The 15,000-nt window shown below is 46.4% G+C and overlaps 1 protein-coding gene and 1 long non-coding RNA gene across 37 annotated transcripts in view; one reads left to right on the forward strand and one right to left on the reverse strand.

The window, feature by feature from the left end:
• The window catches only part of LOC127918893 (paired box protein Pax-5-like), a 20,855-nt gene that overhangs the window by 355 nt on the left and 5,500 nt on the right, over positions 1-15,000 (reverse strand). Inside the window, exons 1-3 of one of the 2 annotated variants that reach the window (XM_052502185.1) lie at positions 6,012-6,097; positions 2,454-2,540; positions 1,000-1,089 (exon numbers count right to left, since the gene is read on the reverse strand). In XM_052502185.1, the coding sequence (XP_052358145.1) occupies positions 1,000-1,089; positions 2,454-2,540; positions 6,012-6,033 (199 nt within the window). In that variant the 5' untranslated portion in view covers positions 6,034-6,097. Of the gene's footprint in view, positions 1-999; positions 1,090-2,453; positions 2,541-6,011; positions 6,098-15,000 lie in introns of those variants that run through there. The other variant, XM_052502186.1, reaches the window with a different exon arrangement.
• LOC127918894 (uncharacterized) overlaps positions 12,332-15,000 on the forward strand; it is a 5,764-nt gene continuing 3,095 nt past the window's right edge. The window contains exons 1-5 of one of the 35 annotated variants that reach the window (XR_008101247.1): positions 12,866-12,926; positions 14,004-14,106; positions 14,177-14,210; positions 14,314-14,347; positions 14,486-15,000. The exon at positions 14,486-15,000 is cut by the window's right edge and continues 416 nt beyond it. This is a non-coding gene — a long non-coding RNA (uncharacterized LOC127918894). Of the gene's footprint in view, positions 12,370-12,506; positions 12,558-12,749; positions 12,790-12,849; positions 12,927-13,136; positions 13,165-13,338; positions 13,407-13,987; positions 14,107-14,127; positions 14,348-14,485 lie in introns of those variants that run through there. The other 34 variants (XR_008101256.1, XR_008101261.1, XR_008101255.1 and 31 more) reach the window with 34 other exon arrangements.

Here is a 15,000-nt window from a genome sequence, read left to right on the forward strand (position 1 = left end):
CAACCACACACACACACACACACACACACTGAGTTAGTGGCTGGGTGAGAGCAGCATTGTTATAGTTGACATGACACACACACACACACACACACACACACACACACACACACACACACACACACACACACACACACACACACACACACACACACTGAGTTAGTGGCTGGGTGAGAACAGCATTGTTATAGTTGACATGACACACACACAAACAACACACACACACACACACACACACACACACACACACACACACACACACACACACACACACACACACACACACACACACACACACACACACACACACACACACACACACACACACACACACACACACACACACACACACACACACTGAGTTAGTGGCTGGGTGAGAACAACATTGTTATAGTTGACATGACACACACACACACACACACACACACACACACACACACACACACACACACACACACACACACACACACACACACACACACACACACACACACACACACACACTGAGTTAGTGGCTGGGTGAGAACAACATTGTTATAGTTGACATGACACACACACACACAAACACACACACACACACACACACACACACACACACCTGTCCCTGTCATATCCATCAATCACACACACACACCTCCACACCACACACACACACACACACCACACTACCTGTCACACCTCATCACACACACACACACACACCTGTCTGTCTGTCTGTCTGTCTGTCCCCTGTCTGTCTGTCTGTCTGTCTGTCTGTCATATCCATCAATCACACACTGACACCTCCTCCCTCCCCTGTACCTCTCTACCTGTCAGCCTCATCACTATGTCAGCCCCTGTCTGTCTGTCTGTCTGTCTGTCTGTCTGTCTGTCTGTCTCTGTCTGTCTGTCTGTCTGTCTGTCTGTCTGTCTGTCTGTCTGTACTACAGGTAATTCCACTCGACTGTCTGACAGCACAGAGCTACAGTCTGCTGCCCCCAAACAACAAAAAAATCCCACCTTGCATCTGTCCCGTCTGGCTGGCGGTGAAGAGCCCAGAGGAACATCCGATCTCCGTCCCCAGGAGAGACCCATAGTCCTGTTGGAACACTGAGAGAGAGGACATCACTACAGGTTAATAACCTCTAAAACCCCTGACCTCTGACCCCTGACCTTTAATCTCTAACACAAACCGCAACCATAAGGTTAGTTAACTCCCAATAATGGCATCTGCGACAGCACGGGGGGGAGGGGGGTAGTCCGAAGTAGTCCATCTTCTTCTTCTTCTTCTTGTATATTTGAAAAAGAGGCTCAATCTAATATTGTTGATTTACTGCCACCTCCAGGGCTGAGGTCCTGAACTATATATATATCGTGTGGCATGAATTTATTGTGGCCACTAGATGGCGGTCATATAGTTTAAAACCATTTAACAAACCATAGTATCCTATTAGAAGAAGAAGAAGACATTGTTCTGATCATAAGACTGATCGCTTCCACCCCCCCCCCATAGGAATCCCCACCCGGTCGACTACTTTAAAATGGTGGAAGCAACAACAACTAAACTAAATAATGGTTTCTATCCCGTTAAATCATCTCTATGGACACAATACTACAGTCAATCTACAGTCAGTGTAGACTACAGTATAACCCCTGACCTCTAACCCCCCGCTAACCTAGTGGTAGGCACAGCCTGAATCCCTGACCTCTAACCCCCCCCCCCACGCTGACCTAGTGGTAGGCACAGCCTGAATCCCTGACCTCTAACCCCCCGCTAACCTAGTGGCACAGCCTGAACCTCAACCACCAGTGATATCAAAGTCACACATAGGGCTCTGGTCTAAAGTAGTGCACTAAATGGAGAAATAGGGCACTAAATGGACCAATAGGGCACTAAATGGAGAAACAGGGCACGAAATGGAGAAATAGGGCACTAAATGGACAAATAGGGCACTAAATGGAGAAATGAGGCACAAAATGGAGAAATAGGGCACTAAATGGAGAAATAAGGCACTAAATGGAGAAATAGGGCACTAAATGGAGAAATAGGGCACTAAATGGAGAAATAGGGCACTAAATGGAGGAATAGGGCACTAAATGGAGAAATAGGGCACTAAATGGAGAAATAGGGGCACGAAAAGGAGAAATAGGGCACTAAATGGAGAAATAGGGCACTAAATGGAGAAATGGGGCACTAAATGGAGAAATAGGGCACTAAATGGAGAAATGGGGCACTAAATGGAGAAATAGGGCACTAAATGGAGAAATGGGGCACTAAATGGAGAAATAGGGCACTAAATGGAGAAATAGGGCACTAAATGGAGAAATAGGGCACTAAATGGAGAAATAGGGCACTAAATGGAGAAATAGGGCACTAAATGGAGAAATAGGGGAGGTCTTTGAGTTGAGATTGAATGGTTGATTGGTTAATTGGTGATTTAATCATGTCCATGATTGGTCGAGTGGTTCCTTACCTAACAGGCTGGGGTTTGGAAATCTCCAGGACTCGTTGTATGTGGAATACTGAGGGTGGGAATAGGGACTCCCGGAGAAATCTCCTCCTGGAACAGAAACAGACAGGAACACTTATTAACCGTTAATAACAGACAGGAACAGAGAGGAACAGACAGGAACAGACAGGAACAGAGAGGAACAGAGAGGAACAGACAGGAACAGACAGGAACAGACAGGAACAGAAAGGAACAGACAGGAACAGACAGGAACAGAGAGGAACAGACAGGAACAGAGAGGAACAGACAGGAACAGAGAGGAACAGACAGGAACAGAGAGGAACAGACAGGAACAGAGAGGAACAGAGAGGAACAGAGAGGAACAGACAGACAGGAACAGACAGGAACAGAGAGGAACAGACAGGAACAGACAGACAGGAACAGACAGGAACAGAGAGGAACAGACAGGAACAGACAGGAACAGAGAGGAACAGACAGGAACAGACAGGAACAGAGAGGAACAGACAGGAACAGACAGGAACAGACAGGAACAGAAAGGAACAGACAGGAACAGACAGGAACAGAGAGGAACAGAGAGGAACAGACAGGAACAGACAGGAACAGGAACAGACAGGAACAGAGAGGAACAGAAAGGAACAGAGAGGAACAGACAGGAACAGACAGGAACAGACAGGAAGACAGGAACAGACAGGAACAGAGAGGAACAGACAGGAACAGACAGGAACAGACAGGAACAGAGAGGAACAGACAGGAACAGACAGGAACAGAGAGGAACAGACAGGAACAGACAGGAACAGACAGGAACAGACAGGAACAGACAGGAACAGAGAGGAACAGACAGGAACAGGAACAGACAGGAACAGACAGGAACAGACAGGAACAGACAGGAACAGAGGAACAGGAACAGACAGGAACAACAGAGAGGAACAGACAGGAACAGACAGGAACAGACAGGAACAGACAGGAACAGAGAGGAACAGAGAGGAACAGAGAGGAACAGACAGGAACAGACAGGAACAGACAGGAACAGAGAGGAACAGACAGGAACAGAGAGGAACAGAGAGGAACAGACAGGAACAGAGAGGAACAGACAGGAACAGACAGGAACAGACAGGAACAGACAGGAACAGAGAGGAACAGACAGGAACAGACAGGAACAGAGAGGAACAGACAGGAGACAGACAGGAACAGACAGGAACAGACAGGAACAGACAGGAACAGACAGGAACAGACAGGAACAGACAGGAACAGACAGGAACAGACAGGAACAGAGAGGAACAGACAGGAACAGACAGGAACAGACAGGAACAGAGAGGAACAGACAGGAACAGAGAGGAACAGACAGGAACAGACAGGAACAGACAGGAACAGACAGGAACAGACAGGAACAGACAGGAACAGAGAGGAACAGAGAGGAACAGACAGGAACAGACAGGAACAGACAGGAACAGGAACAGACAGGAACAGAGAGGAACAGACAGGAACAGAGGAACAGACAGGAACAGAGAGGAACAGACAGGAACAGAGAGGAACAGACAGGAACAGACAGGAACAGACAGGAACAGACAGGAACAGACAGGAACAGAGAGGAACAGAGAGGAACAGACAGGAACAGACAGGAACAGACAGGAACAGAGAGGAACAGAACAGAGGAACAGACAGGAACAGACAGGAACAGGAACAGACAGGAACAGAACAGAGGAACAGACAGGAACAGAGAGGAACAGAGAGGAACAGACAGGAACAGAGAGGAACAGACAGGAACAGACAGGAACAGAGAGGAACAGAGAGGAACAGACAGGAACAGAGAGGAACAGACAGGAACAGACAGGAACAGACAGGAACAGACAGGAACAGACAGGAACAGACAGGAACAGAGAGGAACAGACAGGAACAGACAGAACAGGAACAGACAGGAACAGACAGGAACAGACAGGAACAGACAGAGAGGAACAGAGAGGAACAGAGAGGAACAGACAGGAACAGAGAGGAACAGGAACAGAGGAACAGAGAGGAACAGACAGGAACAGACAGGAACAGACAGGAACAGACAGGAACAGACAGGAACAGACAGGAACAGACAGGAACAGAGAGGAACAGAGAGGAACAGACAGGAACAGACAGGAACAGACAGGAACAGAGAGGAACAGAGAGGAACAGACAGGAACAGACAGGAACAGAGAGGAACAGACAGGAACAGACAGGAACAGACAGGAACAGAGAGGAACAGAGAGGAACAGACAGGAACAGACAGGAACAGAGAGGAACAGAGAGGAACAGACAGGAACAGAGAGGAACAGAGAGGAACAGACAGGAACAGACAGGAACAGACAGGAACAGACAGGAACAGACAGGAACAGACAGGAACAGACAGGAACAGAGAGGAACAGACAGGAACAGAGAGGAACAGAGAGGAACAGACAGGAACAGACAGGAACAGACAGGAACAGACAGGAACAGACAGGAACAGAGAGGAACAGACAGGAACAGACAGGAACAGACAGGAACAACAGAACAGAGAGGAACAGACAGGAACAGAGAGGAACAGACAGGAACAACAGGAACAGACAGGAACAGAGAGGAACAGACAGGAACAGACAGGAACAGAGAGGAACAGACAGGAACAGAGAGGAACAGACAGGAACAGACAGGAACAGACAGGAACAGACAGGAACAGACAGGAACAGACAGGAACAGACAGGAACAGACAGGAACAGAGAGGAACAGACAGGAACAGAGAGGAACAGACAGGAACAGACAGGAACAGACAGGAACAGAGAGGAACAGACAGGAACAGACAGGAACAGAGAGGAACAGACAGGAACAGACAGGAACAGACAGGAACAGACAGGAACAGAGAGGAACAGAGAGGAACAGAGAGGAACAGACAGGAACAGACAGGAACAGAGAGGAACAGACAGGAACAGACAGGAACAGAGAGGAACAGACAGGAACAGAGAGGAACAGACAGGAACAGACAGGAACAGACAGGAACAGAGAGGAACAGACAGGAACAGAGAGGAACAGACAGGAACAGACAGGAACAGAGAGGAACAGACAGGAACAGACAGGAACAGACAGGAACAGAGAGGAACAGACAGGAACAGAGAGGAACAGAGAGGAACAGAGAGGAACAGACAGGAACAGAGAGGAACAGACAGGAACAGACAGGAACAGAGAGGAACAGAGAGGAACAGACAGGAACAGACAGGAACAGAGAGGAACAGACAGGAACAGAGAGGAACAGAGAGGAACAGACAGGAACAGAGAGGAACAGACAGGAACAGACAGGAACAGACAGGAACAGACAGGAACAGAGAGGAACAGAGAGGAACAGAGAGGAACAGACAGGAACAGAGAGGAACAGACAGGAACAGAGAGGAACAGAGAGGAACAGAGAGGAACAGAGAGGAACAGACAGGAACAGAGAGGAACAGACAGGAACAGACAGGAACAGAGAGGAACAGACAGGAACAGACAGGAACAGAGAGGAATAGACAGGAACAGAACAGTAGTAGCGTATCTCTCTCTCCTTCCTCTTCTTTCATTCCTTTCTCTCACCTTTTCCTTTCATCCTCCTCATCTCTCTCTTTCTTTTTTCCCCACAATCCAGCCACCACCCTCACATCAAAACAACATTCCCTGTCTCTCTCTCTCTCTCTCTCAGGAGGTCTCTCTCTTTTCTTGTTTTCCTCAAAACCTTTACTCCTCCCCGGGATACTTCTCCCTGAGCTGACAGTCACTGAGGAACCTCCTTCCCTCCTTCCTTCCCTCCATCTCTCTGTCTCTCAGACAGGTTCTGTCCGTTCTGCCTCAGTGATTCAACCCCCGCCCCCAGAGAGAGAGAGGCTAGAGAGAGAGAGAGAGAGAGCATTGCTTTATGAGGATTATAATAGAGTAGACAAAGAAGTGAAGAGAAGAGATGATGAACAATATTAGAGAGAGTCTCCTGTCTGATGAACAGTATTAGAGAGTCTCCTGTCTGATGAACAGAGGGTCTCCTGTCTGATGAACAGTCTCCTGTCTGATGAACAGAGAGTCTCCTGTCTGATGAACAGAGAGTCTCCTGTCTGATGAACAGAGAGTCTCCAGTCTGATGAACAGAGAGGTCAGACAGTCTGATGAACAGAGAGTCTCCAGTCTGATGAACAGAGAGTCTCCTGTCTGATGAACAGTAGACTAGAGAGTCTCTGTCTGATGAACAGTATTAGAGAGTCTCCTGTCTGATGAACAGAGAGTCTCCAGTCTGATGAACAGTATTAGAGAGTTTCCTGTCTGATGAACAGAGAGTCTCCAGTCTGATGAACAGTATTAGAGAGTCTCCTGTCTGATGAACAGAGAGTCTCCAGTCTGATGAACAGTATTAGAGAGTCTCCTGTCTGATGAACAGAGAGTCGCCTGTCTGATGAACAGTCTCCAGTCTGATGAACAGTCTCCAGTCTGATGAACAGAGAGTCTCCTGTCTGATGAACAGAGAGTCTCCTGTCTGATGAACAGAGAGTCTCCAGTCTGATGAACAGAGAGTCTCCTGTCTGATGAACAGTATTAGAGAGTCTCCTGTCTGATGAACAGTATTAGAGAGTCTCCTGTCTGATGAACAGAGAGTCTCCAGTCTGATGAACAGTATTAGAGAGTCTCCTGTCTGATGAACAGAGAGTCTCCTGTCTGATGAACAGTCTCCAGTCTGATGAACAGTCTCCAGTCTGATGAACAGAGAGTCTCCAGTCTGATGAACAGAGAGTCTCCTGTCTGATGAACAGTATTAGAGAGTCTCCTGTCTGATGAACAGTCTCCAGTCTGATGAACAGAGAGTCTCCAGTCTGATGAACAGAGAGTCTCCTGTCTGATGAACAGTATTAGAGAGTCTCCTGTCTGATGAACAGTCTCCAGTCTGATGAACAGTCTCCAGTCTGATGAACAGAGTCTCCAGTCTGATGAACAGAGAGTCTCCTGTCTGATGAACAGAGAGTCTCCTGTCTGATGAACAGTATTAGAGAGTCTCCTGTCTGATGAACAGTCTCCAGTCTGATGAACAGTCTCCAGTCTGATGAACAGAGAGTCTCCAGTCTGATGAACAGAGAGTCTCCTGTCTGATGAACAGAGAGTCTCCTGTCTGATGAACAGTCTCCAGTCTGATGAACAGTCTCCAGTCTGATGAACAGAGAGTCTCCTGTCTGATGAACAGAGAGTCTCCAGTCTGATGAACAGTATTAGAGAGTCTCCTGTCTGATGAACAGAGAGTCTCCTGTCTGATGAACAGTATTAGAGAGTCTCCTGTCTGATGAACAGTATTAGAGAGTCTCCTGTCTGATGAACAGAGAGTCTCCTGTCTGATGAACAGAGTCTCCAGTCTGATGAACAGAGAGTCTCCAGTCTGATGAACAGAGAGTCTCCAGTCTGATGAACAGAGAGTCTCCTGTCTGATGAACAGAGAGTCTCCAGTCTGATGAACAGAGAGTCTCCAGTCTGATGAACAGAGAGTCTCCTGTCTGATGAACAGAGAGTCTCCTGTCTGATGAACAGAGAGTCTCCTGTCTGATGAACAGAGAGTCTCCAGTCTGATGAACAGAGAGTCTCCAGTCTGATGAACAGTATTAGAGAGTCTCCTGTCTGATGAACAGAGAGTCTCCAGTCTGATGAACAGAGAGTCTCCAGTCTGATGAACAGTATTAGAGAGTCTCCTGTCTGATGAACAGAGAGTCTCCTGTCTGATGAACAGAGAGTCTCCTGTCTGATGAACAGTATTAGAGAGTCTCCTGTCTGATGAACAGTATTAGAGAGTCTCCTGTCTGATGAACAGTCTCCAGTCTGATGAACAGTCTCCTGTCTGATGAACAGAGAGTCTCCAGTCTGATGAACAGAGAGTCTCCTGTCTGATGAACAGTCTCCAGTCTGATGAACAGAGAGTCTCCAGTCTGATGAACAGAGAGTCTCCTGTCTGATGAACAGAGAGTCTCCTGTCTGATGAACAGTCTCCAGTCTGATGAACAGAGAGTCTCCAGTCTGATGAACAGAGAGTCTCCTGTCTGATGAACAGTATTAGAGAGTCTCCTGTCTGATGAACAGTCTCCAGTCTGATGAACAGAGAGTCTCCAGTCTGATGAACAGAGAGTCTCCTGTCTGATGAACAGAGAGTCTCCTGTCTGATGAACAGTCTCCAGTCTGATGAACAGAGAGTCTCCTGTCTGATGAACAGTCTCCAGTCTGATGAACAGAGAGTCTCCAGTCTGATGAACAGAGAGTCTCCTGTCTGATGAACAGTCTCCAGTCTGATGAACAGTCTCCAGTCTGATGAACAGAGAGTCTCCAGTCTGATGAACAGAGAGTCTCCAGTCTGATGAACAGAGAGTCTCCAGTCTGATGAACAGAGAGTCTCCAGTCTGATGAACAGAGAGTCTCCAGTCTGATGAACAGAGAGTCTCCTGTCTGATGAACAGTATTAGAGAGTCTCCTGTCTGATGAACAGTCTCCAGTCTGATGAACAGTCTCCAGTCTGATGAACAGAGAGTCTCCAGTCTGATGAACAGAGAGTCTCCAGTCTGATGAACAGAGAGTCTCCTGTCTGATGAACAGTATTAGAGAGTCTCCTGTCTGATGAACAGTATTAGAGAGTCTCCTGTCTGATGAACAGTATTAGAGAGTCTCCTGTCTGATGAACAGAGAGTCTCCAGTCTGATGAACAGTATTAGAGAGTCTCCTGTCTGATGAACAGAGAGTCTCCTGTCTGATGAACAGTCTCCAGTCTGATGAACAGTCTCCAGTCTGATGAACAGTCTCCAGTCTGATGAACAGAGTCTCCAGTCTGATGAACAGAGAGTCTCCTGTCTGATGAACAGAGAGTCTCCAGTCTGATGAACAGAGAGTCTCCTGTCTGATGAACAGAGAGTCTCCTGTCTGATGAACAGTCTCCAGTCTGATGAACAGTCTCCAGTCTGATGAACAGAGAGTCTCCAGTCTGATGAACAGAGAGTCTCCTGTCTGATGAACAGTCTCCAGTCTGATGAACAGTCTCCAGTCTGATGAACAGAGAGTCTCCAGTCTGATGAACAGAGAGTCTCCTGTCTGATGAACAGTCTCCAGTCTGATGAACAGTCTCCAGTCTGATGAACAGAGAGTCTCCTGTCTGATGAACAGAGAGTCTCCTGTCTGATGAACAGTATTAGAGAGTCTCCTGTCTGATGAACAGTTTCCTGTCTGATGAACAGAGAGTCTCCTGTCTGATGAACAGAGAGTCTCCTGTCTGATGAACAGAGAGTCTCCTGTCTGATGAACAGTATTAGAGAGTCTCCTGTCTGATGAACAGTATTAGAGAGTCTCCAGTCTGATGAACAGTATTAGAGAGTCTCCAGTCTGATGAACAGAGTCTCCAGTCTGATGAACAGAGTCTCCTGTCTGATGAACAGAGAGTCTCCTGTCTGATGAACAGTATTAGAGAGTCTCCAGTCTGATGAACAGAGTCTCCAGTCTGATGAACAGAGTCTCCTGTCTGATGAACAGAGAGTCTCCTGTCTGATGAACAGTATTAGAGAGTCTCCTGTCTGATGAACAGTCTCCAGTCTGATGAACAGTCTCCAGTCTGATGAACAGAGTCTCCAGTCTGATGAACAGAGAGTCTCCAGTCTGATGAACAGAGTCTCCTGTCTGATGAACAGAGAGTCTCCTGTCTGATGAACAGTATTAGAGAGTCTCCTGTCTGATGAACAGAGAGTCTCCAGTCTGATGAACAGTATTAGAGAGTCTCCTGTCTGATGAACAGAGAGTCTCCAGTCTGATGAACAGTATTAGAGAGTCTCCTGTCTGATGAACAGAGAGTCTCCAGTCTGATGAACAGTATTAGAGAGTCTCCTGTCTGATGAACAGAGAGTCTCCTGTCTGATGAACAGTCTCCAGTCTGATGAACAGTCTCCAGTCTGATGAACAGAGAGTCTCCAGTCTGATGAACAGAGAGTCTCCTGTCTGATGAACAGTATTAGAGAGTCTCCAGTCTGATGAACAGAGAGTCTCCTGTCTGATGAACAGAGAGTCTCCTGTCTGATGAACAGAGAGTCTCCTGTCTGATGAACAGTATTAGAGAGTCTCCAGTCTGATGAACAGAGAGTCTCCAGTCTGATGAACAGTATTAGAGAGTCTCCAGTCTGATGAACAGAGAGTCTCCTGTCTGATGAACAGTCTCCAGTCTGATGAACAGAGAGTCTCCTGTCTGATGAACAGAGAGTCTCCTGTCTGATGAACAGAGAGTCTCCTGTCTGATGAACAGAGAGTCTCCTGTCTGATGAACAGAGAGTCTCCAGTCTGATGAACAGAGAGTCTCCTGTCTGATGAACAGAGAGTCTCCTGTCTGATGAACAGAGAGTCTCCTGTCTGATGAACAGTATTAGAGAGTCTCCTGTCTGATGAACAGAGAGTCTCCAGTCTGATGAACAGAGAGTCTCCTGTCTGATGAACAGTATTAGAGAGTCTCCAGTCTGATGAACAGAGAGTCTCCTGTCTGATGAACAGTATTAGAGAGTCTCCAGTCTGATGAACAGAGAGTCTCCTGTCTGATGAACAGTATTAGAGAGTCTCCAGTCTGATGAACAGAGAGTCTCCTGTCTGATGAACATTCTCCAGTCTGATGAACAGTCTCCAGTCTGATGAACAGAGTCTCCAGTCTGATGAACAGAGAGTCTCCAGTCTGATGAACAGTCTCCAGTCTGATGAACAGTATTAGAGAGTCTCCTGTCTGATGAACAGTCTCCAGTCTGATGAACAGTCTCCAGTCTGATGAACAGAGAGTCTCCAGTCTGATGAACAGAGAGTCTCCTGTCTGATAAACAGTATTAGAGAGTCTCCAGTCTGATGAACAGAGAGTCTCCTGTCTGATGAACAGAGAGTCTCCAGTCTGATGAACAGAGAGTCTCCTGTCTGATGAACAGTATTAGAGAGTCTCCTGGCGTTCCAATTCATCCCAAAAGTGTTGGATGGGGTTGAGGTCAGGGCTCTGTGCATTCCAGTGAAGTTCTTTCACACCGATCTCGACAAACCATTTCTGTATGGAGCTCGCTTTGTGTCAGGGGGCATTGAATCGTCTAGAATGTCATTGTTATGCTGTAGCGTTAAGATTTCCCTTCACTCTCCTAATATCATGACTGAAAACAGTCTCACAGTCTCATCTCTCTCTCTCTGTCATTGTTTGCTGTAGGGAGCTAAGATTTCCCATCTCTGAACTAAAGGAGAACCATTCTCTCTCTCTCTCTCAGTCTCTCTCACTCTCTCTGGTTTACTCTCTCTCTAAAGAGCTGAGTCTCTCTCTCTGGCATCTTCTCTCTCTCTCTCTCTCTCTCTCTGTCGGACTCTCTCTGTCTCTCTCGTGATTCATCTCTCTCTCTCTCTCTCTCGTCTCTCTCTGTCTCAATGAACTCGAGCTTCTACATCTCTCCTCTCTGTCTCTCTCGCTCTATGGTGATCTCTAGGCTTGTATCGGACTGAGCTCTCTCTCCTCATCTTCATGGCTCCTCTCTCTCTCTCAGTTCTCTCTGTCGTCTCTCTGTTCTCTCTCTCTTGGAACTCTGTCTCTCTGAGGGGTTCTCAAGACTAAAGAGCTGGTTCTCCTACAGGTTTATATGGACTAAAGAGCTGGGTCTCCTACAGGGTCTCTCTGCTGGGTCTCCTACAGGTTTATAGGACTAAAGAGCTACTGGGTCTCCTACTCCCTCTGTCTCCTCTCTCTCTCTCTGTCTCTCTCTGGACTAAAGAGCTGGGTCTCCTCAGGTTTTATGACTAAAGAGCTGAGTCTCCTACAGGTTTATATGTCTAAAGAGCTGAGTCTCCTCTCAGGTTTATATCTACTAAAGAGCTGAGTCTCTCAGGTTTATATGGACTCAAAGAGCTGAGTCTCCTCTCAGGTTTATAAAGGACTAAAGAGCTGGGTCTCCTACAGGTTTATCTGGACTAAAGAGCTGAGTCTCCTACAGGTTTCTCTCTCTCTACAGGTTTATCTCTAAAGAGCTGAGTCTCTACAGGTTTATAAAGGACTAAAGAGCTGAGTCTCTCTGTCAGGTTTCTCTGGACTAAAGAGCTGGGTCTCCTACAGGTTTATAAAGGACTAAAGAGCTGAGTCTCCTACAGGTTTATAAAGGACTCTCTCTGTCTCTCTGTCTCTCTAAAGTCTCTCTCTCTACTCTCTTTATATGGACTAAAGAGCTGGGTCTCCTACAGGTTTATAAAGGACTAAAGAGCTGAGTCTGTCTACAGGTTTCTGTAAAGGACTAAAGAGCTGAGTCTCTCTCTCTCTCTCTCTCTCTAAAGAGCTGGGTCTCTCTACAGGTTTATATGGACTAAAGAGCTGGGTCTCCTACAGGTTTATCTGGACTAAAGAGCTGGGTCTCTCTCAGGTTTATCTGGACTAAAGAGCTGGGTCTCCTCTCAGGTTTATATGGACTAAAGAGCTGGGTCTCCTACAGGTTTATATGGACTAAAGAGCTAAGTCTCCTACAGGTTTATCTGGACTAAAGAGCTGAGTCTCCTACTCTGTTTATAAAGGACTAAAGAGCTGGGTCTCCTCTCAGGTTTCTCTCTGGACTAAAGAGCTCTCTGTCTCTCTCTCAGTCTATCTCTAAGTCTCTCTACAGGTTTCTAAAGGACTCTCTCTCTGAGTCTCCTACAGGTTTATAAGGACTAAAGAGCTGAGTCTCCTCTCAGGTTTATATGGACTAAAGAGCTGAGTCTCCTACAGGTTTATAAAGGACTAAAGAGCTGAGTCTCCTCTCAGGTTTATAAAGGACTAAAGAGCTCTGAGTCTCCTCTCTGGTTTATAGGACTAAAGAGCTGAGTCTCCTACAGGTTTATATGGACTAAAGAGCTGGGTCTCCTCAGGTTTATCTGGACTAAAGAGCTGAGTCTCCTACAGGTTTATATGGACTAAAGAGCTGAGTCTCCTACAGGTTTATATGGACTAAAGAGCTGGGTCTCCTACAGGTTTATAAGGACTAAAGAGCTGGGTCTCCTCAGGTTTATATGGAAAAGAGCTGGGTCTCCTACAGGTTTATATGAACTCTCTCTCTCTCTCTCTCCTCACTCTATAGGACTAAAGAGCTGAGTCTCCTACAGGTTTATCTCTGGACTAAAGAGCTGAGTCTCCTCTCTCTCTCAGGTTTATCTGACTAAAGAGCTGAGTCTCCTCTCTGTCTTATATGGACTAAAGAGCTGGTCTCCTCTCTCTCTTATATGGACTAAAGAGCTGAGTCTCCTACAGGTTTATATGGACTAAAGAGCTGAGTCTCTACAGGTTTATCTGGACTCTCTCTCTGAGTCTCTCCCAGGTTTATAAAGGACTAAAGAGCTGAGTCTCTTCAGGTTTATAAAGTCTCTCTCAAAGAGACTCTGAGTCTCCTTCAGGTTTTCTGGACTAAAGAGCTGAGTCTCTAACAGGTTTATATGGACCAAAGAGCTAAGTCTCCTACAGGTTTATATGGACAAAGAGCTGACTCTCTCTCTCTACCTCTGTCTCTCTATCTGGACTAAAGAGCTGAGTCTCTCTAGGTTTATATGGACTAAAGATCTCTATCTCTAGAGGTTTATAAAGGACTAAAGAGCTGGGTCTCCTACAGGTTTATATGGACTAAAGAGCTGGGTCTCCTACAGGTTTATATGGACTAAAGAGCTGGGTCTCCTACAGGTTTATAAAGGACTAAAGAGTTGGGTCTCCTACAGGTTTATAAAGGACTAAAGAGCTGGGTCTCCTACAGGTTTATATGGACTAAAGAGCTGGGTCTCCTACAGGTTTATATGGACTAAAGAGCTGAGTCTCCTACAGGTTTATATGGACTAAAGAGCTGGGTCTCCTACAGGTTTATAAAGGACTAAAGAGCTGAGTCTCCTACAGGTTTATATGGACTAAAGAGCTGGGTCTCCTACAGGTTTATATGGAATAAAGAGCTGGGTCTCCTACAGGTTTATAAAGGACTAAAGAGCTAAGTCTCCTACAGGTTTATAAGGACTAAAGAGCTGAGTCTCCTACAAGCTTATAAAGGACTAAAGAGCTGGGTCTCCTACAGGTTTATATGGACTAAAGAGCTGGGTCTCCTACAGGTTTATATGGACTAAAGAGCTGAGTCTCCTACAGGTTTATAAAGGACTAAAGAGCTGAGTCTCCTACAGGTTTATAAAGGACTAAAGAGCTGAGTCTCCTACAGGTTTATAAAGGACTAAAGAGCTGAGTCTCCTACAGGTTTATATGGACTAAAGAGCTGAGTCTCCTACAGGTTTATAAAGGACTAAAGAGCTGAGTCTCCTACAGGTTTATATGGACTAAAGAGCTGAGTCTCCTACAGGTTTATAAAGGACTAAAGAGCTGAGTCTCCTACAGGTTTATAAAGGACTAAAGAGCTGAGTCTCCTACAGGTTTATAAAGGACTAAAGAGCTGGGTCTCCTACAGGTTTATAAAGGACTAAAGAGCTGAGTCTCCTACAGGTTTATATGGACTAAAGAGCTGAGTCTCCTACAGGTTTATATGGACTAAAGAGCTGAGTCTCCTACAGGTTTATATGGACTAAAGAGCTGAGTCTCCTA

The sequence above is a fragment of the Oncorhynchus keta genome, unplaced genomic scaffold, assembly GCF_023373465.1.
Source record: "Oncorhynchus keta strain PuntledgeMale-10-30-2019 unplaced genomic scaffold, Oket_V2 Un_contig_1517_pilon_pilon, whole genome shotgun sequence".
Taxonomy (NCBI): domain Eukaryota; kingdom Metazoa; phylum Chordata; class Actinopteri; order Salmoniformes; family Salmonidae; genus Oncorhynchus; species Oncorhynchus keta.